General features: G+C 46.7%; 1 protein-coding gene across 1 annotated transcript in view; it reads right to left on the reverse strand.

Moving 5' to 3' along the window:
• Positions 1 to 22,534, reverse strand: part of IGDCC4 (immunoglobulin superfamily DCC subclass member 4) — a 179,066-nt gene extending 156,532 nt beyond the window's left edge. Inside the window, exon 1 of the mRNA XM_074966568.1 lies at positions 22,346 to 22,534. Within this exon, the coding sequence (XP_074822669.1) occupies positions 22,346 to 22,412 (67 nt within the window). The 5' untranslated portion in view covers positions 22,413 to 22,534. The remainder of the gene's footprint in view (positions 1 to 22,345) is intronic.
• Positions 22,535 to 22,793: the final 259 nt, after the last annotated feature.

A 22,793-nucleotide genomic window follows, 5' to 3' on the forward strand; every position in this document is an offset into this window, starting at 1 on the left:
GTCTTCCCTACAGCCTCTTCTGTCTTTGATCTTATTAATTCAGATAAATAAGGTCAGGCCTGAGCAGTATTTGGCTGCTGACCCAAGGAAAACCAAGGTAACTGTCGGAAATGGCGTCGGTGATTTAAAGGAAGGCATGTTTCCCTCTGAGTCAATACTGAAGCGATGCCCGATTGTAGTGTTTTTTAGTAAGTCCTTTTGTACAATGCATGAAAACAGGTTAATTAGCATGGATTCTCCCCATCCATCTGCCCTTTATTGATTATCCAGTTTGCAATATTCCTTCGCGCCCACCACTTGTCATTTTATTTCAGATAATTTAAATATTCCATTTTTTTAAGGTGGATTGGCTCAATTAGAGACGTTGCTCTGTAGAAAGATGCGAAGCCTCTTGGCCCAGGTGAATGGGCTGGAATACCTGCTGTTAATAATATACTGACCACATCTTTTATATTGAAATATTGAGAGATTTCCTGTATCTGAGCACAAAATGCTTTGTTCCAGGGGACAGATGGGCAAATCCCTCTCATCACATTCCAAGGAAAGGAAGGATGGCCTTGTAGCTAAAACACACACCCAGGGCTCAGGGGTTTTGGGTTGTATTACTGGCTCTGCTCTGCCCCTGTGTGACCTTGGGTAAATCACTCACTTCCATTTCCCCATTTGCAAGATCATATCGCCTTACTTCACAGAGGTGCTCAGGGAGGCACGGCTGCAAAGACCTGGCAGTCTTGAGATGGAAGTCATTATACGGGTCCCACCTAATATTTCAAGATGTCATCCCTATGCTGATTCTTCAGCCCTTGTTGGCAATGAACTTTTGACTCATTAGGGATCTGGAGAAGAACCAACATTCTAGCTTTCAGAGTTCAAAACGATGGAATTTCCACCAACTCCCTTGGACGCTAGTCTACAGTCTATTATATTTCATTGTCCAGACATTCAACCTACATTTCCCTTTCTTAGCATCATCCCATTACACCTTTCAAACACAAGAATACCGTTATCTCACGTCTTACCGCCCTTTTAATCATCTTTGAGCCAAGCTTATACATATTTAGCTTTTTTAATCTTCCCTCCTATGTCAGTCCCTCAGGCCCCTTAATCAGTTTCGATGCTGTTCTCTAAATTCCATCCATATAACACACAAGAAGAGTTCTCTGGTTTGATACGACTGGTGAGGCCTTCCCTCGAGTAGCGTGTCCAGTTTTGGGCACCACATACTTTAAGAAAGACGTGGACAAGTTGGAGAGAGTCCAGAGGAGAGCAACAAAAATGATAACAGGCTTAGAAAACATGACCTGTGAGGAAAGGGAGAAAGAACGGGGCACACTTAGTCTAATGAAGAGGAGACTGAGGGCACGGGACAGGATCTGATAGCAGTCTTCAACTATGATAAGGTCTGTTATAAAGAGAACGGTGCTTAGTTTGCAACAAAGGAGATTTAGGTTAGATATTGGAGGGGGGGAACTTTCTAACTATAAGGAAAGCCAAGTTCTGGAACAGGATTCCAAGGGGGGCTGTGGAAACCCCATCACTGAAAGTTTTTAAGAACAGATTAGACAAACACCTATCAGGGATGGTCTAGGTTTGCTTGGTCCTGTCTCAGCGCAGAGGGCTGGACTGGATCACCTCTTGGGTTCTCTTCCAGCCCTTCATTTGTAAAATTCTACGAACCAAACTGGTTTGCGCATGTGTTACAAAGAGCGTAGGCTCTCCCAGATTGGAGCGAGACACCCTGGGCCTGATTCAACTTGGCAGGATCAGAAAGCTGAAGTTTTCACCCATGCTGGAGTTCATCCCTGTGGGAGGGCACATGGCCACATGACTACCAAGGAGCTCTCTACTGAAAGGCCACTTTACATTCCAGCTGGGAGCCCGCTGAGTCTCCACCGAATCGGTGCATCTCCATAAGGCAAGTCACAGCACTAGTCAGCTCTGGGCCCCGGACGGGCAAGTACTAGCGGGGCTCAAGATGCACTTTCCAACACCAGCAGCCCACAGGCTGTGGGCGACCCAGCACACTAGTTGGATATATGCTGATTCAAACCAACCAAAAACATTCTGCTTAGAGGCAGCGGGGTGTCGGGGGGGAAACTGGCATCAACCTGCAGAGAGACAAAGAGCAGGAGAGCGTGAGCACTGCTGTAAAGGAGCGTAGCCTTGTCACAGTGCCGGGGTTCACTGCACTCAAGGGCGCTCCTGTTAGATCTCAGGTCTCCAGCCATCCCCTCTCTCTGGGTCCCTCTCCCTTCAAACCAGAGATTTAGGCGGGCAGCCCCACTGCACCTCACTGTGATTTCCCCAGCACATCTGACCTTAGTCCAGTACCTGCCGTTCGCACTCTCTCTCGGGGACAACGCCAGGGGTACCCAGGACCAGCCAGCTTTCACAAAGCACAGTACATTTAGATAGGACTAAAGCATCACAGAGAAAACAGATCACCAAAAAATAAGCAATCTAGCCACACTCTAGCTTACCAGTGTCACTCATCTTCCACATGGAGACCAGCAGGTCCCAGTCATTCCAACCCTTCCCACAGGATTTGACCCTCTTGGTTCCAGCCTCATGGCAGCACAAGTATCAAATGAAGGCTGGTGAGTCAGTTCAGGCTCCTATTTATACCAAAGAGCCTGTTCTTTGTCACTTGGGTATCTTGAAAGGGGTCTGAACAAGTCTATGCAATTCTCCCCAGCGGGTGGAACTTTTCTGGAGTGGTTTACCTGCAGTAATTACCCCTCACTGATTTTAGTTCCTGGAGAAAGCTCTGTGACCCTCCTCCATGGAGCCCGAATACAATCCCTAGTTCACAAAGATACACATAACATTTATACAGATCCCAAAATCTATCAGCATTCCACGTGCCGATAGTGCCTGGCACATCTCCATACAATAATAGTCTTTTGAAGTTTCCATATTTCCAAGATCTCTCATTTGTTCCTCCTGAATCACTTCCAGTCTAGCCCTGCTCAGTACCTCCTACTTCTTCAGAGATAAGACCCAAAGCAATTAGCATGCTCATTGCGTCAGATGCCATAATAACCATGTATAATGCAGGCATATACTCCAGGTCTGCGTACGATCAAATTTCCCATCTAACTGTATTAAAATATTACAGCTAATAACACAGGGCTGGAAGGAAAAGTGATTGCAACCATTACCATCCCACTAGCTATGGCCTGAGGTATAAATCATGTCAGAATAGAAAACTGGATCCAGATCCTAATTTAAGGCAGGCTAAACCCATCGAACCATGAAGCGTATCTCTGATTCATTAATTCAAATGGAACTCAAACAGGATTTGAGGCTTCACAGAGAAATACTAGCAGAAAAGGAAAGAGGTGACAAAGACTGATGGGAAGTGGCATGCAGACGAATGCCATTCCTTTATAAGCCATTCATAGAATCCCATATTCCAGTCCATTTCTCTTCAATGGATCCTTTCAACAAGAAGGACCCCAAAATGGCATATAAGATCATTTTTATCTATATTAAGGCCTTTTTGCAGCAGATCTTTAATATAGCCCTGGGTCTTACTCACTTATCATCTTGCTCAAACTCTCTGTGTCTAGTCTCAGGACAGTGAAAGCTGAAGGGAAATCCCTTTGGTGGGTTATGGAAGAATAAATATTTTAATTGAATACCCTTGCTCCCCAAAGTGTAAATACAGAAGGAAAAAGCACAAATGTTGCGTGTAGCTATTGCAACCTTAGTCCCCCAGTTACCTTTTTGTGGGGGAAAGACTAAGACAAAAATGACTGAAGCCAGCTCAGTGATTGGAGCCATAGATACTCCACTTCACTACACGATATCACTAGCAGGTAGGGAGCATCACATTTTCCCCCCCAGCTATGAAAGTCAGCGGCTCCTTCCAGGCTAATGCTCAGACAATTTAACCAGAGGAGACTGTAAAGATCTGACTCAAAGACACCATTACACCTTCCAAAACAAACTGCCTAAACTTCAGAAACTGTAGAAAATGGAAGGTGTGAGAACAAGACCGTAGTTTTCATTTTCCTTAGACGTTCTTACCAAGACAGACCACACCGGGCTGAGATCCATTACATTCACAGCCTCAGGTGGCTTCAGTATAGGTAGCAGATTTTCATACGTGCATTGTCACAAACATTTTGTGGACTAAATTAATCCAGCGGGGGTCAGCAACTTTCTGTTCGCGTGACTGTAACAACAAGGATATCAAAATGTGAAGGACTGATCTTCCAAAGGCAGTTGAAAAGATTACAGTAGCTGGGCAGCATTCATGAGTTTGCAACAACAGCTTATGCATGTAGCTGAAGAATAGCTGACAAAGAACACAGATCGAGTTTGCAGGATTTTCCATCGAGTATACAAATAGTTGCTTTATGTTTAATCTAGAATCACTGAAGCCTCGTGAGGTTGTATAAGAATGGCCAGCAGTGAACAAGATGAATGTCTCTCTGATTTGAATGCTGGCATTTTGCACTTACATCAAACTATTAAAACAATTCATTCCCACCCCCCACCCACCGCCAAATGAGGCCCTATTTGGCTGAGCAAGCCAAAGGGAACAAAATGGTAGACAACTTCAAAAGGGGTTATGCTCTCTTGTCCTCCTGGAACAGAATGGATGGGAGGGCTGGACAGTGCTCACCAGGCCAGTCACATCTAAATGGCCATGGCAGACCTAACTCTGAAACCGCTGCTTAGTATTGCAACCAGTTACAACATTTGAGGCTTGTCTACCCTACGAATACTCGGCCAGTACAGCTATACCGATATAGCTATGATGGCAGAACCCCCTAGTGGAGATGCAGCGTAAGCTGACAGGAGGAGGAGTTCTGCCAGCACCATTAAACCACCTCCCCAGCCGACATTAGCTTAGCTATGCCAACAGAAGAACTCTGTCTACACAGCGGGGTGGAGGGGTGTCAGCAAAGGTATGTTGGCTACAGGGTATGTCTATTCTTTCTTTGCCAAGAAGCAGTGTGGCAGAGTACAGAGGACAAGACACCAGGAAGGAGACTAGGTTTCCATGCTAAGCTTTGTCACCACCCTCATTGTCTGGCATTAGATAAATCACTCAACCTCCCTGTGTCTAAGACTCTTCATCTCCAAAACAGGGATAATGATACTTACCCACCTGTGCATCATGCATTGAGATCTATGGATGAAAGACATGATCTACATGTGTTGCTAATTATTGTTATTATTTCAAAATTCTGCATTCTTCTTAGAGCTGCATTATTTAACTATCTGATTAGAAACTTGATGTCTCTGAGAAAACAATCACACAATCAAATGAACATATACAAGAAGACCAACACAACAGAAGCTTCTGAACCAGACATTAAGCTCAGCAGTTTGAGCTTTGGCCTGCTAAACCCAGGGCTGTGAGTTCAATCCTTGAGGGGGGCATTTGGGATCTGGGGCAAAAATTGGGGATTCGTCCTGCTTTGAGCAGGGGGTTGGACTAGATGACCTCCTGAGGTCCCTTCCAACCATGGTATTCTATGATATGCCATTAAGTGTTAATAGCTTTTTGGCTACATGGAAGCCTGCATCCACAGTATTAGCTGTGTAAATACACAGGTGCCAGCAACATTTCAACCAATGGAAATTCAGCTACCTCCCCCAGGAACTGGGATGTCAGAGTGGGTGTGCTTCTGCAAAAGCCTCCACTGGAAAAGAAAATCAAACAAACAAATAACAATCCAGGTGGATTTAGAACTCGTGAAAGGTGCCAGATTTCCGAGAAGAAGGCAAGGACCATGGGCCATGGCAACGCAAGCCTCGGCAGGCTGCCCATCACTGTGCTTCACCCTGACCCACAAGGAACCAGCTAAAGCTGAGGGGATATCATATAATTCCATCTCCGTGGTTCAGACACTCTTTTGTCCCTCTGCTGAGACTGCCAGGAAGAGGGTTCAAATCTCATTCTTTTTGCAGAGAACACCACCCTTTATACTCTCAATTCCATTCTATTCCAAATTCCAGTCGATTAGAAAAACGTGCTTCACCCAGCAACAGTAGCACTCACCCTCTTTTCCCTTCCTTACCGCCTTCTCCATTCGTGTATCGGCATCCCTTCCACCTCTTTCCTCGGCATTCGCCAAGCCCACAGCCACACCCCTCCCAATCATCTTTCTCCAAAGACTGTCTGTGGCTAAACGGAACAGGGCCTGTGTACCCCTAATGCTGCCCTGCACTGCCCGTAGCCCCCTCAAACGATAAACTTCTTTTTCTGCTTCTTCTGTCTTCTGGGAGTTTGCAGAATTGTTTAGAACAGGCCAGTTTGTGATTGTTTAGCACAAGCCATGCTTGGAGTGCAAAAACCAGGGATTCGTATCACATGCTCCCCAGAAGGGACAGGGAGGGGAAAAACATCCATGAACATAACAAAAATCACAACGGATTTCCACTTCCAAACACAGCACACATCACATGATCAGAGTGAAACTCTTCAAAATGCTGCCACTGCTGTTGCGAATGAGGATTTTGCAGTTCATGTGGGGAAAAGAAAGAAAACAGGCAGCTAAGAGTTACGCAGGGGTAGCCCATTCTGCTGTGACAGGCCGAAATCTCATCTCTTAAAGTTATCTGTCAAACAGCAATCTCACTTCTTCGGCCTTTGCGGGGGCTGTGGACACAGTGCCCAAGTGCAGTCACACGTGAGGGAGGAGCTACGGTTTGAGAAACTTTGATGATTTGACATATTAGTCAGTGACAGGGGTAGGTCACCTCCTCTAGCCAGGCCTCAGCTTCCTCCTCTCTAAAACGGGGATAATGACTCCTAGTTCCTCAGAGGCAAAGCGTTGTGGAAGTGAAAAGTTCGAAGAACTCATAGAGGGCTTTGATTGCACTTTAATTCCTGGGCACAAGACAGAATCATTTCTCAGACAGAGCTGAAAGCTTCTGCAGCGACTAAAATCAGCTCAGTTATATATAAACTACCTAAAGTTCATTTTTAAAAAATGTTAAAACTGTAGTTCCCTTCATTTGCTCTCACTTACCTCATGTGCCAACGTGCGGCTCTGAAATAACTGCAGATTCTCTCCAGGGTACGGTGTAGAATACCATGGGACAAGTCAGACACAGCGACTGCTACCCAGAAAAGCTCCCGTTTCAGTCCCATTAGGAACTTGAGAAAACTGGACAGATAGCATCTGCATCTACTACTCGTTCTTTCCAGGAGTTACTCAGAAAACAACACCGCTAGCCATTAGAACATCTATGAGTAGGTGGGAGCCAGTCGCCAAGGCCAAGGACAGCAGCTCCTTGTGCATCCGTAAATACTCCAGGAGTGTGAGAGTCAAACGTCACATTCTGCATGTACAAAAAGGCAAGCCTAGCACCCGAGAAGTCAGGGCGCATCACGTTTCCATTAACTACCCTGCATTTCCCAGGTAATTGTGCACACTAGGACTTAATGAGAAATAATGAGCTAGCATGCAGCTCAATGTGGCAGCAAAGAAAACTCATAGGAAAACCTATTTAAATATTTGATTGCCGATGATGGTAGCAAGACTTGTCTCCCCACATCTCACAGCGCACAGCCCAGGAGAAGAGACAAGGACCTCACAGATTATCTGCACCACCACTGCAACATGGGTGCCCAGACTAGACCTGAGCGAGGACCACAGTGGCAGCCTACCAGGGCCTAATTAGCATTGCGTTAGAGACCCAGCATGGTCTCGGAGGATGGAGCGCGTGAGCACTGCGTGGCCGTGGGCAAGTCACAAAACCTAGCTACACCTCTGCTGCCCTGGCTGCAGAATGGAGCTAACAATACTTACCTACCTTGCAGGACTGTGAGGGGAAAGCCTGGCCTTACCTACCACTCACTCCTCCCTTCATGTCATTTAGGGCAACTATCATTACGGTTCAGCCGAACAGCCTCACCACTCCCTAAAACATGAGGGGGAAATGAAGGTGTGAAAGAGAGGAGACAATAAGAAGAACAAGACATTGAACTGCAATGTCATCAAGATGTGCCCATATCTAGGTATCAGCGTAATGTTTTTATCGGGGATCTGAGTGTTTCAAAGCTGTGATTATGTGGCTGTGTAAACTGCCACATCATTGTTGGTCTGGTTTATTTTTAAAATTTGGCACATAACTGTGCTTTGGAATCTCAGCTTTCATTAACACCCATACACACACAAAAAAATTACATCTCCAGCCTTTCCGGTTGTGAAGAAAACCTTCAAAGCACAAAACAAATGGGAACTGGCCCATTTCTTGCCCTGGGTTGGTCACACTGAAGCCCAATCAAGATGCTTGAAACGCCAGCATTGTTAACCGTTCTGGGGTTCCTGCTGCACAATTTCAGTCTAAAGCAGCACATAGGACACCCTTATTTTGTAACCCCTGGTTCTCTTTCTGCTCCAACCCTCCTCGCTCTCTGCTGCTCTCCCTGCATCATGTCTAGAACCAGGGCCTGATCTTGCAATTACATCTGGGCAGGGAGACCCTATTGCACCTATGCATAAACCAAATGAAGTCAATGGGGCGCCATGCAAGTGTAAACAGTCTGCCCATGTGGATCAGATGGCAAGATCAGTACTTTACTCTGCAAGCTCCTCTGGGCAGGGCCCAGGTCTCATTTGTACCTAAAACCCAAACAGTTAATATTGCCATAAATCAGAACTAGCAGCTGCTGCTGGCTCCAGCATGCATCTTGATAGCAGGAGAAATTTAATTTAGTTTTGACAACTTCTGGCCATTTTGAATAGCTGCTTTTCTATTAAAAAGAAAAGGAAATTGACTATTTCCCACCCACCCATGCCATCTCTCTCATGTAAAGGCCACCAAAGCCTTGCAAAGTCTCACTGACTTTATCCAACTTTTACTGCTGTTGAGCGGGATTAGCGTTAATTGAGCTCACCTCACACTAGCCGAGGACTATTCATTAGTCACCAGCCTATAATCACCTGCGTTTTCCAACGCAGCCCGTACATGTATCGCTCGGGTAGCTCGGATAATCCAGGTCACATTTTTAAAATGAAATCTACAAGAAACACACCCACAACCACCCCACCCCCACCCCCCGCCTCCCACCCCTCCAAAATACCCAATTAGTTCAGCTTAGGAAACGCCATAAAAAAGTAATACGCTGAAATTTCCAGTCTAACAAGTTTCTGGTGAGAATATTCCCTACTAGGGCAATGTACTTTTTTTTAAACCACAACCAGACACCACCCTGGGAGTGACAGGGTTCACGGGAGCAAGAGAGCCCCATTCTGGGGCACATGGATTAAGAATTAGGCCCAGATGGGTAGAACCAGGCTGGGTGGTTCCTATAAAGGAAGGACTGCAGGATTAATGGGGAGGGATTGAGAGAGGAGAGCTGCAGCAGGGAGCTTATCCCCTGGAACTTACCCTGAAGGGAGAGGGCAGCAGAAGTGGTGAGGTTCCAGGCAGCTGCTGGAAAGTCTAGAAGCCGCACTGAGAAAGCTTCTACGTTCAGCTTTCTGCAGCTATGTGGGTACCTGGCTTCGAAGCATCTGCAATCGTCTAGACTTCCTCAGTGCTAAGTTTCAGAGTAACAGCCGTGTTAGTCTGTATTCGCAAAAAGAAAAGGAGTACTTGTGGCACCTTAGAGACTAACCAATTTATTTGAGCATGAGCTTTCGTGAGCTACAGCTCACTTCATCGGATGCATCGGATGCATCAGTCCTAAGTGTCACCCAACAATCCCTATGGTGTTTTTCTGCATTGGTGCATCTAGATGCTAAGGCATAGACCAGGGTAAAAGGCTTCTCTAGCGTCAGGACACTAGTAAGGATACCTACACTTTGTCTATATTTTAGCTCCCACTGCAGACAGCACTCGTGCAGAAAACTGCTCACAATATTACTGGGTATAAACCCACTCAGGTTGCTAGCCCGTGCTGAAGCCTGCCACACCTGCATTAGTTTCCACGATATGCTATGCATCCAATGAAGTGAGCTGTAGCTCACGAAAGCTCATGCTCAAACAAACTGGTTAGTCTCTAAGGTGCCACAAGTACTTCTTTTCTTTTTTCTTTTTACGAATACAGACTAACACGGCCGTTACTCTGAAACCTGTCATGTTAGCTAGATTACAGCTGGCGTGGGGATGTCTATCTTTGCTACAATTGCATCTTCGTGTGCAATGTAGACATACTGTTGGCAGCTAGCTGTGCAGTGCTGTTACAGCTTAGAACGCAGCCTCTTGGCTTTCCTAAGTACGGGGAAGGTGCCGAATTTGGGAACTAGAATGAAGAGCTCAATGAATACACACACAGCCAAGAGTCTCTCTCAGTCACTGCATCTGGGAAATCAGAACTATGCCATGGCAATGTCTCCACCTGCTGGCTGAAAGGAGCTTTACCAAAGTGCCTTGACTGGTACAGAAGAACAGAGAATAAAACAAATAATTTGACAGCTCACACTGCTGCTGAAGTGTTATTGAAAGCCTTTCACACTACATTGAACTCTCTCTGCTAATGCAAAAAATTCTGGCAGCAACAACAAACGCTAACTAAATTAGAAGCTATAATGTGCTGGCAGCTGGAAGCAACCTCCACCTAACTTTGTTTTGCGCATGTACAGAAAACCCAATGAGAACACCTGAGACAACATTCCTATTCTGGTTTTCAACGAGTAACATTTGAAAGGGCATGAGATACAAAGTGTGCTCCTGTGGGCCATTCATTAATGGATCAACATTTGACATTCTGGATCAAAAGTCTCTCTCCTCAGCAAAATGTTCATTGTGCATTATTTAGAGATAAGAGTACAGCACAGAGAGGAAGAAATAAGTTGGATTTACTCTGATCTAGGAAAAAAGGGGCTAAATAATTTAGATCAATATTTTGTGTTCTCTGACAAAAGCTGCAATCAATAAACAACTAGTTAGCAACCCTAAGAAAAAAATCAAACCAGAGTTTCAAGACGTTTACTTTTCCATCACAATCATTGTCAATGGCAGTAATTTACATGGCTAATACCTGAACCTGAACCCTTCCCGTGCTGTTAAATATCTCTTAGGGCACAAAGAAGGCTCCGCCATCCCTGTCTATCCTGGGCTGCTCTTTGTATGTCCTCTACGTTGTTAAGTCCCATAAGTTTTCCCACTCTGAATGAATTCCTCCAAACACTACTCAATCAGCCCCTTTCACATGTTCTTCCAGTTGCCCAATGGCTCACCTGCCATGGCAGATGGTCTGGCTTCAGTCTTAACACATGTCCCAAATATTTCCGTCTTCTTTTCTGGATAACTTGAGAGATAAGGGATTGTTGAACTCTCTGACAAATCTCAGCATTTGTTATAAGCTCATTCCATTTAAGAGCTAGTATTTTTCTGCGGCGTTTAGACATCTATCTTTCTCTCTGGTGGATTTCCAGCTCTCTCATCCAAACGTTAAAATGGAAATAACATTGAAGTTGAAGATTTGTAATTTAGCCTTTAAGCTTCAGATTTTTCAATGACCAAATCTTGTTAAAGCTGATGAATGCAGCTCCTTGCAATGTGTGAAATTATTTCCTTCTGAACATCCCCATTGGTTTGCACGTTACTGCTGAGGTACGTACATTGGCTCATTTCTTGTATTCCTTTGCTGAGTAATGCTGAGCTGGGATGTAAATTAGATTTGCTTTTTCAAAACTGCTTCTTAAAATCCCATGTTTTTTGCAATGTGGACAGTCTTTCAGTCTTCACTTGTATGCTGGTTGAGCGGTCACTCAGAAGAGCAACATCAACAGCAAAACCTAGACCTTCTGTTGTCATGCCATGCAATGCCTGTTTTGTACCTGTCTACCCTTATTCTCGTAGCAAAGTCAACAGCAATGCCAAACAGGAGAGGTGAAAGAATGCATCCTTGTTTGACACCAGTGTCTATGTCTGAACCATTCACTCAAGCCTGCGTTTACTTTAACTGGGCAAACTTCACCTTGATATAAAGCCTTTTGTTGGCATACCATAGCCTTTCAAGATGGCCCGGAATGAATTGTAATGGGGGCTGTGAAATGCTTTTTTGAAAGCATTCTATGAAGTTTAGGTGATTTTTGCCATTCGATTATTATTCTTAGTGTGAAAATGTGGCTAACCCATGATCTTGTGGGTTGAAATCCAGCCTGCTCTTCCTTTAGATTCACCACAACCACTTCCTTTATTCGACTTAAGATACTACTGCAGCAGACTACCTATCCCTGATAGGAATGTACCACCTCACAGTTATCACAGTCGTTTATGTCATCTTTCTTTGGTATTTTGACTATAATCCCAGGTTTCCATTGTTCTGGAGGCTTTTCCTCATCCTAGGTCTCATCAACTCAAGCTTTCAGCATTTCCCCACTCACTTGGTCTTCACCAGCGGCTTTCTCAAGTTTTAATATTTGTATTGATTTCTTTGTCAAAGTCAATAGTTTCTTTTGACATCGGTCTCTTTAGCACCTCTTGAAAGGACTCTGCCCATCGCTCTCTTTTATCTTTTTCTGTTGTTAAAGTATTTCCTTGTTTACATCATCCTGAGGGCCTGAGGGATAAACTTGTCAAGCAGGACCTTGTTGAGCTGATAAAGTGGTTTCCTATCACTGCCTAATAGCCTACATTATGTTTACAAAATCATTCTTGAGAAGGGAGATTGCAACTATTTTTCTGGTCAACGCGGATGAGAGATTTGCAGTCAGTATTTGATCAGATGCTGGATTTCTTGTGTCCCATTGATCTTCAATGCACATATCACAGAGAGAAAAAGAGGACTTGTGGCACCTTAGAGACTAACCAATTTATTTGAGCATAAGCTTTCGTGAGCTACAGCTCACTTCATCCGATGCATTCAGTGGATGCAGCCGATGAAGTGAGCTGTAGCTCACGAAAGCTTATGCTCAAATAAATTCGTTAGTCTCTAAGGTGCCACAAGTCCTCCTTTTCTTTTTGCGAATACAGACTAACACGGCTGCTACTCTGAAACATATCACCGAGAAGTGCTGACTAAGCAATAATGCATGCTGCCCAGGCAAGTATGTAAATAAGCCGATGCGATGTATTTGCTCTAGTGACACCATGCCTTGCACTGGTAGCATCGCCAGTGGGCATCTGTAACAAGGCAACTTCCTGTGTCTCAACAGGAGTGGACAATCGACCTCAATTGCAGAATGCTCTACAAAACACCGTAAAGGGAATAATACTGGACAATCAAACAAAATGGGGCCTCAGCACAAAGGCATTTGGCTTCCTGCAATGCAGGCCCCATGACGCACCTGTGAACATGCGCAAATCACGTGACAACCCATGCGCAAGCCCCATCTCCTGCAGCGACCCCCAACATTCCAGCTAAACCTCCATCTCTCCGAGCCTCTGTAGAACCGCTCACACCTCCAACACCTGGTTCACTCTGCCTGCTCCCCCACATGTCCATTCCCTCTTAAGTCTCCATCTCTCCTCCGACGCCCGGCATGCTTTCCCAACGCTTTGTCGGGAGCAGAGCTAGCACATGTGGCCGGCAGCGGCTGGAAACTAAAGTAGCCAATGGAACTAACACAGCACAACTGAGTGACTTGGATTAGGAGAACAACTCTGTGTTTCACTTGTTGAAGTGGTTGTGATGTTAGCAGAATATGGAGTGTAACAAGTTGGAAACTCTGGGTTGGTTTGACAAACCCAAAGAAATGTGAGACAAACAAAAGGGCAAAGATTTCCAAAAAGAGCACTTTTAATTCCTTCCTCTGCTAAAACCAGTACATATTTTAGTTTTAAAAAATGTCATGGAAAATTCAATTATCCTCTGGCGACTCAGTGTGCCCAATCTGGAGATTTGATCCAGCCAGCAAGCTGTCATGCATAGGAATTTTAGTCCCGATTTAAGTGCAAATCTCAAGACAGCTTTAAACTATGGGGTCACCACTGATGCTCCCATGACAGATGGCTAACCGAAGCCCTTGTAGGCAATCGAAGAATTTGGCCCAAAATACTTAATAGATTCAGAGGAGACAGCACGAGAAATCCACTGCATCAAGTAATGACCTATCTTGTCACACCAATTAACTTAATTGTCTATTGATTGTTTACTTAAAGATTTGCAAGGAGGCAAAATCCCCAAGTACAGAAGGTAAAACACAAGACAGTTTGTCCCCTTCACATCCTCCCAGTAGTGGCAGTGAATGTCAGGAGACCCCTCGTGGCAGAAGTATCCTGTTCTCAGGCCCTGTTCCTTCCTCATCTATTCGACAACTAATTCTTGAAACGTGATTGCTGCTTTTAACCCATGAAGACTTCCCGAGATCTTTCCCCATGTGGTGATCCATTTTAACCTGCTCATGTCTTGGATTGTAAAATTAAAATGGGGCCAAATCATTCCAACTCCACAGGGACAAAAGCCCAGCAGATCTGGGTAGGGAAGGGGGGTAGGAGCCGGGGTGCACTGCCAATCCTCACATCCAATGCTCTTTTCAGGTGGGCCAGAGAATAAAGAGGGTGAAGCTAGAGTAAAGGTGTATTTCACTGTACTCCAATGCTCCCACCCTCTTGGGTGAGGGAGCTCAAGCACCAGCATTGCACAAGGGAACCCACAGGAGCACAGCTCCATCAGAGCCATGCTGCCCTGGTCATAGTGTTTAAGGCCAGAAGGGACTGGGGGAGTGACAGGAGGCAGTGTGGGGCACAAGTCCCCTGCGTAGCCTCCTGCAGACTGCTGCATCCACAGATTCCATGAGTCAAACCCCTGCCAGCTTCTGCGCTGGAACAAACTTTGCTCCCCCTCACTCCCGAGCCTCAGCGTTTAGCAAACGTGCAGCACCACCAGCACTGACGCAGGAGAGACACGTCTCTTAAATATTAACAACCCTCAGACGATGAATCTGTGTCACTGAATTAAAAAAAAAAAAAAAAAAAGCACAAGACAGACCCGGAGCTTCAATACCTAGGTTACGTTTAAGAGCCAGAGCCAGGTAATGTGGGCCCAAAATGCAGATCTCGATTTTTTTTTTTAATGCACCTAATGTTAAAATCAGGCCACACACTGGGCAACGGGGTACATCATTCCCTCCCCATGATGGGCACTGGGTCATGTTAATCACCCACTACCACGGGCAATGAGGTGCTCAGCCTGCAAGCCTTAGCACTCTTTGAGCAGTGTTGGACTTTTAACAGAAAGCAGATCCATAGTGAATCAACAGGGTTCCCCAGATGTTAGAGCAGGGCAGGCTTTAGCCCAGAAACAGAGAGAAGCCCACACGCATAATAGACACAGAAATAAAAAGTTCACAGGCGCATCTGTAAATTAGGAACGTCACCCATCCACCAACTGCAGGCAAAGGGCCTTGACTCTGAGATCTGCGAATGACAGAGCATGAGGTACATGGAAAAACTAGCATCGGGGATAAGGTGGTGTGTGGAAGACTCCCCCCTCTGCTCGGGACCAAGCCTTGTCATGCAGATTTGCTGTCGACCCACACACAATCAGCAAGTCAAGCCCTGCAGGGAATTTCACTTCTCAGCAGCTGCCACTCTAACAGATTTTTACCTTGCTTAATGTAAACACTGATTAGCTCTTCCCCAGAATGCTAAGCTTTTGTTTCTCTCTAGAAGCCAACAGAACTTGACAGTGTTTGGTTTCAGCAACGCAGCAGGGTAAATGCTGGTGAGGTCTCCTCCCTGACACCAGGAAGCTGTGCACAGAGTGATATTTAGCATCCCTAGGATCCGTAGAGAGCTTCCGGATAGCGCCCGACACATAAAGCTGATCAGAGACATGATCACTATGGATATTATAGAGGAATGAGAGCAAAGTCAGTATTACCACACTGCGGGGCTGAGTACCAAGAATCGATTACCGCACCAAGAGGACCAGACAAAGGGTCAATCCTGCAGACTACCTACACCCTCCACCACCAGAATGAGGCCCAATTTCTCATTGTCTATCCAAAACTAACACTATGTTCCTTGCAACTTTCCTGGCTCTCCTCCCACAATGACCCACATGGGACAACATGGGACAAGCATGCTACACAAACCACTATTTGCTGCTTTTCTACTCAAACGTTTCATGGTAGAGGGTGGGAGGAGGAAAGCAAATCAGAGGAAAACGGAACTTTTTTTAAATGAATAATTTAGAGGTTGAAAAGCTGTACTGCCTAAATGACAATGGGCATCACCATCATTTAAAAACATAAACCAGCTGTAGGTTGATAAATCAGAAATCAACGTGTTTCGGGTTACTGAAGCATGGGAATCAAATAAACGCTATAAAGTTACTTAGGATGACAGAGTTCTCCACACATTCCCAGCCCCTTATGACATTCCCTGACAGATAGACAGGTAAATATCAGTAGTATCCTCCCTTTACAAAATGGGGAAACTGAGGTAGAGCAGTTCAGTGGCCTGCCCAGACCCAAAAGTGTCAACATCAGAGCTCAGGGATTCCTGGCTTCCAATCCTGTGTTCAGACTGTGCTCTCCCTACAAGAAATGGAAAGCACAATAGCGAGAAAGCCACTTGATGCAAGTGCTGATATCACAATAAAACAATGCTTTAGGGTTGTTGTTTTTTTAACATAAAACAAGATTAAAAAAAACCAAATTATAGACACCGGGCCAAGTTCCTCTCCTGAAGGTGACAGAGTTGCGTCAGAGTTGAATTTGGCCTAATATGTGCTAGGCAAGAGCTTATAACAAAGATTTACCATTTTCCCTTTAGTGTTACAGCTGACTGTAAAGCAAACATTTGCTTTCTACAGATACAAAAATGACTAAGATGATCATGTTGGGTTTGTAAATGTTTTGGGTTACCCTTCCCCAGCAGGACTAAGAATCTCTTTCAATTACCCATGCAAAAATCCCCTAACTATAATACTTCCATCACACACACAACCCCATGCAAAAGTTTGGGATAGATTCCAACAACAAATTACAATGAGATTAAATATTAATTCCCATCTTAATTATGGTATCACAGCCATTAAATGCTACAAGAGTGTGCTGAGTACAGGCTGGGTCTTCTCAGAATGCTAAATACTTGCTCTGGTGCAAATCCAGCTGCATTTTGCCTGTGGCTGCTGTGAGCAGCTGTCTTCCTATGGCTGACCATCACCTACGGGGCACACCACTCGAAGATTCCACTATTGTACACGAATGCTATAGTGGCCACGGTACCAGGGGGTCACAATCAAACTTTTACGCACACACACAGGGCAAGCCAGTAATCTATGTCTCCATGGATTTCTAGTGCGCCCATCTCCATGGCATCTGGGTACCAATGTGTTCTTCATCACTGTAGCATTTAAGTGCCATACAATCGTTAATGGAGTCTATCCAAACAACCCTCTGGAAAAAAAGCAGGTACTATCCCCATTTCTTTTTAAGACGGGCAACTGGGACACAAGGGTAAATTAAGTGACTTGCCCACGGTCTCAGCAGAAGCTGAGTTGGGAACTGAATACAGGACTCCCGAGTCCCAGTTCAATGCCCTACCCCCTAGACCAAATGTCCAATAACTGGTATCAAATTTCACTGCAAAAAATAGGAGAAATGTGGAAAGGGTTTTTGGTTTGTTTAAGAGTTTAACTTTTTTTTCTTATTGCTTCAGAGTAACTTAATAGTGGTGGAATAGGAAGGTATAAAAAAAATTAAAAACATGGTGAGGCAAGCTTCTCCGTAAGGAGCTGCAGGGAGAAACCCCGAAACATGCGATTTCCCCACTCACCAGATGCAACAGAAAAGAAAGAGGAACTACGCCAGAAAGGTTTCAGAGTAGCAGCCGTGTTAGTCTGTAGTCGCAAAAAGAAAAGGAGTACTTGTGGCATCTTAGAGTCGGTGCCACAAGTCCTCCTTTTCTTTTTGCGACTACAGACAAACACGGCTGCTACTCTGAAACCTGTCATTATGCAAGGCACTACATTTAGCCATATGGAGTGGAAATCTATCAACTTCATGAAATTTTATTATATATGCCAGAAAGATTTTTACTTTAGAGACCTGCGCTTGGAGGTTACCTACTGATCTGTCAGAAAGACGGTCTGTCACGACAGCCACAGCACAACCGCAGCAAACTCAAGACTGGGAAAGACCTGCACCTGGAAATGAGCCATGTCTGAAATCAGATTATGATGTGCATCAGTACATGGCCTTTCACAAGGGCACTGCAGATGCTACAGGGCTGTAGCACACAATGGAAAACGGAGGCTCCAAGAAGTACAGCTCCCCTCACCCCACCGTGCAAACCAACATTTTCCCACCCTCCAAAAAAGTCGGCAATCAGGTGATGCTACATCAGGGCAGATGAATCTGCATGCAGCTGACGGCCTGCAATGAAGAGGCTACCATGGCAAAAGACAAGACATGTGACCTCTGGGACAATAGCAAGACTGACTGTTCTAGGCAAAGGCACTAAGCGTATTCAGCACGCCGCAGGGCTGCGGAGCCAGCAAGAATGCGACAAGAACAAAACAGAGCGAAAGTTAGGTAATAGAGGAAGAAAACCAGTTCAGAAACCACAAAGGAGATTTTACAACAGACACCAATTACATAAATCTAGATGGATTTCATCTGATCGTTCAGTTGGAAAGCTAGCTCTCTCCCTCCCGCTGCCCAAATGCAAGCTGTATCCCTCTACAGAGCGCCATGTGAAGCAAGCAACACAAACCCCCTTGGCAGGGCCAAGCAAGAATCTTTCAAAAAAACCCTTCCTGGCTCTTCAGGGAAAACTGTATCAAATGAGACAGCAGAAGGTTTTGCAAAATACTGGGCCCAATCCTCAGCATAACTTCATTAAAGTCCATGGGGGAGGATTTTCCCACTTCGGTTTCTTCGTATCTCATACCCCCTGATGCTTGAATTTTGGATTGAAACAAGTGGCCATGGGGTCCAATTCACAACTTTTAAAAAGCATTTCAACCTTTCACAGAATGAATTTGAGATTAAAGCAATTCAAGACTTTTGTTTTCACAGTAAAACCCACCTGCTGACCATACACACACACACACACACACACCCCACCACCAAAACCACCAACTTCACTTCTGAACCTTTCTCCACATTGTGCTGTATATTTCTGCACTGGGGTGAACCAGCAAGTAACAATAGTATAGTAGAGGTCATTTTTTTCCAGGCACAACAACAAATAGCCAATAATTAAAAAACAAATTTTGACTATTCTCTTTACACTGATTTCAAAAACTGGGCAAGCCACCATTACACATCCTAGAGAGGGAATTCCAGATTCCTTCTTGAATCTTGTTTGAAAACTAAAGTTTCAACCCTTTAAAATCATTATTATTGATTATAATAAGTATTGCAGTGGTACCCAAAGGCTCCACCCATTGTGCTGTTTGTTCAACATAAGAACAGCCCTACTGGGTCAGACCAAAGGTCCATCTTGTTTTCCGACAGTGGCCAATCCCAGGTGCTTCAGCGGGAATAAACGGAACAGGTAATCATCGAGTGATCCATCCCCTGTCACCCACTCCCAGTTTCTGGCAGCCTGAACACTGCTCTCCATCACCTCCCTCATCCTCTGCCTCTCCCCTACACTTCTCCTGCCATCTGCGCCTTTTCTGCCATACAAACACACAAGGAACCATGGCTCCTGACCCAAAAATCTGACAAGTTAATTTTGAAATAAAAAACTACAATCTTGTACCATGAGCACTGTCTGGAGCTAAAAGTTAAGGCCACATGCTCCAGAGCATCTAAAGAGATGCTCCCCTTGGATGACAATGGGCAACTTTCCTGTACCATTGTTCATTTACACACACAGCAACAGTAAATTTTGTGAGCATGCAATTCTGCACCTACATTATGCAATAATCTGGCCCTTAAAATAGCATCAGTAGGATTCAGCGTCAACTCCCAGTATAGACAACAAGAGCAGTCCACATCTCTCAGGGTTAATACATCCCTGCATCCACCCACTCATATTAAAAAGGGTTATCTTTGCAACTTTAAGGGCTAAAAACTTTAATAAATGGAAACTTCTACTCTGCTGAACCTGAATTCATCAGAGGACTGAATAAATACATGCAGTGAAATGGGCATGACGCTCCTGGTTTAAATCTTTGTTTTGTGTGTTTATCTTAAATCAAAAAAAACCTAAGTCGAGCAGACATTTAACACACATGCTATTGCAACAGTGAAGTTGTAGCAACCCATGCCTTTCTAATACTTTTTCAGAGATGCAGTTAAACGCTTAAATGGGCAAGCGTACACATTGGAAGAAGCAATGCATCCAAAGGTCCACAATGTGAACGAACCTTGGTGAAAGCTTCTGTGGTTAAACACAGAGTCAAGGATTTAGATCCGAGAGATGTGTACGTGAACACGTGCGCACCGCTCATTTATGTAACCAATCCCTACAAACAGGGGAGTGACTGGTATGTTTATTATTGGATTACTTGATTGATCAACTAAATATTTGCTAATATGGTAGAACTAAGAAACCTGCATTGGTAGGCAGTAAGCTAGCGAAGTGAAAAGTAAAGTCATGGCGCTTTTTTTTTTTTTTTTTAAGGTATAAAGAGGTACCTGGGCCTGACTGGAAGATATTTGGAGCAAGATTTCACGCTCACCAAGAGGTTCCCATTTGAAGAAGGGAAGCTGTTTCCATTAGCTACACAAAGCTTTATGCAGAGCTTCCCCTGCTTGAAAATTACACCTGGATGTTTTGCCGAGCATCACAATGAGCATGCACAACGCGACCGCCTTGCAGAGCCCCGCGGGAGCACCCACTGTGTCCCCACTAGCCAGGAGCTGGCATTTCAGGCCCAGACCTTCGGAGTCGGCCAGTGGCTGCATCAGAAATGCGGATTTGAGTTCTCAACGCCCTAAGATCCAACCAGCAAGTTCTCCTCCGCAGACAGAAAGAGATCTCATGCTATGGAGGCAAGGAACAGCCTAATCTCAGAGCAGCCTGAACACTGCTCTCCATCAATCCTCCCTCATCCTCGCCTCACCTGGCCTCACCCCCCTCTCTCTCGCGCCGCCTGCCCCACCCCTCCCCTCCCCTCAGTGCTGAGCCGCCAGAGGGAAATGGCCCCTCTGAATTAGCCCACCCAAATCTAGAGAGGAGAGGCCAGGGCTCCCCTTGTGATAGGAGCCCAGCAGTAGCACTGGACCCTGAAACCCAGCTAGCCTGGGAGCCCCGCTCAAGCCTGGCTCAGACCCGAAGGCTGGGAGATGACCGGGGTGGGCACAGGGTTGGAGGGGGGGGGCAACTGCTCTCCCTGCCTTTGGGGCACGTGGCTTCCCCCCACCCCCCAGGCCCACAGACAGAGGGATTCCCCCTCCACAGCCTCCCCCAGCGCTGGCCAACGGGGCAGCTCCCACCCCAGGGCGCAGCTGCTGCTCTTCCCCTTGCAATGGCTGGGGCAGGCAGCAAAGCACGTGGCTGGAGCAACACCCCCCCCCCCCCAAAGCTCCAGGAGAGACACGGGGGGCCAGCAGCGCCCCGGGGCACAGGCCTCTTCTCCCCTGGTCTCCCTGCGGGGGGAATGGGCTGCTGCCAGGAGTCCAGCCCCGCAAAGCAACCCCCCCCCCGGGACCTGCAGCCCGGGCTCCCCCCCGCCCTCGCCCCGACACGCCTGGAGGCAGCGCCCCGCTCCGGAGGGAGCCGCCCGCCCGGGGGCAGCACATGGCCCCGAGCGGGCTGCGGGCACCGCTCCGAGCTCGCCCGCCCGCCCAGCGCAGCTGTAAACGCGGGGTGGGGCGGGGTGGGGGGGCCAGTAAATTACCCCCCCCCCGCGCACGGAAATTAACTCGGGATCTGCCTGGCCGGGCGCCCCCTTCGCATCCCAGCCCGGCCCCGCGAACTTTTTGCAACACATTGTGTCCGTCCGTCCGTCCCCCGGCCCCGCGCCTGCCCCATGCCCCAGCCCCGCCGGGCACCAGGCGCTGGCGAGCCCGGCGGGCTGTTTCCCCGCTTCCCCGCCGCGCTCTCGGGCTGGCCCCGCTGGCGGGCGCAGCGGCCGGGCCGCCCGGGCACCGGGGTCGGGAGCGGCTGCCGTGCCGTGCCCGCAGCGGCCGGGCTCGCTCTGCCGCTCCCCCAGAAATCGTCGCCGCGGCTCACAAGCCGGCGAATGACCCTGGCAGGGCTCCGGCAGCCGCGCGCGGCTTCGTGCCCCAGCAGCAGCCCCCCGGGAGGTGCAATTCCCCCCCACGCCGGGCAGCTGCCTTATTTTATGGTGAGGTGCACGCTCCTATTGCCAGGCGGAGAAGGAAGGGAGCGGAGCGGGAGACAGAGCCTTCCCCAGCTCTGCACTAGCCCCCTGGGTTGCTTGCTCAGAGGAGGAGGGCAAGGGGCTATCCCCCTAAATACAGAGTCCTCCCCCCCCCCGCCCGCAATCACCCACACCCTGATCCCCCACCCCTGCACACAACACACAAAAGAGAACCCCAGCACCATTGATTACCTTCCACAGCCAGGACACAGAAGGTCAAAGAGAAAAAACAGAGACAAAGCAAGTCCTCCAGCGCCATGTAAACCCTTAAAATCTCCGGGGGGGGGAAAGCAGGACTCTTTGAATGTCCAGAAGAAGAACATTTAAGAGGGGAGCTGAGTCTCCCTCCACTCCATCGCCATCTTGTGTGAATATTAGAGACTATGTGAGTTGCTTGCTTGCACACATGCACACACACACACACACACTCAAGTCCCACTTTAGGTGTCCACTAGAGACGCCTGAACCTCTGCCAACAACCCAGCGCACACACACCCCTTTCTGTTTCTCCATGCAGCAGCATGCTGGAAGCTTTGAGGGAAACAGATTGGTCACTCCTTGCTGAAGAGCCCAGCTCTGTGTGCAGGGTTAGCAAACAAGAACCAGAGCATGACAAAAATAAAAGGACTGGTGGTGGGCT

This window comes from Natator depressus, chromosome 10 (assembly GCF_965152275.1).
Source record: "Natator depressus isolate rNatDep1 chromosome 10, rNatDep2.hap1, whole genome shotgun sequence".
Classification (NCBI taxonomy): domain Eukaryota; kingdom Metazoa; phylum Chordata; order Testudines; family Cheloniidae; genus Natator; species Natator depressus.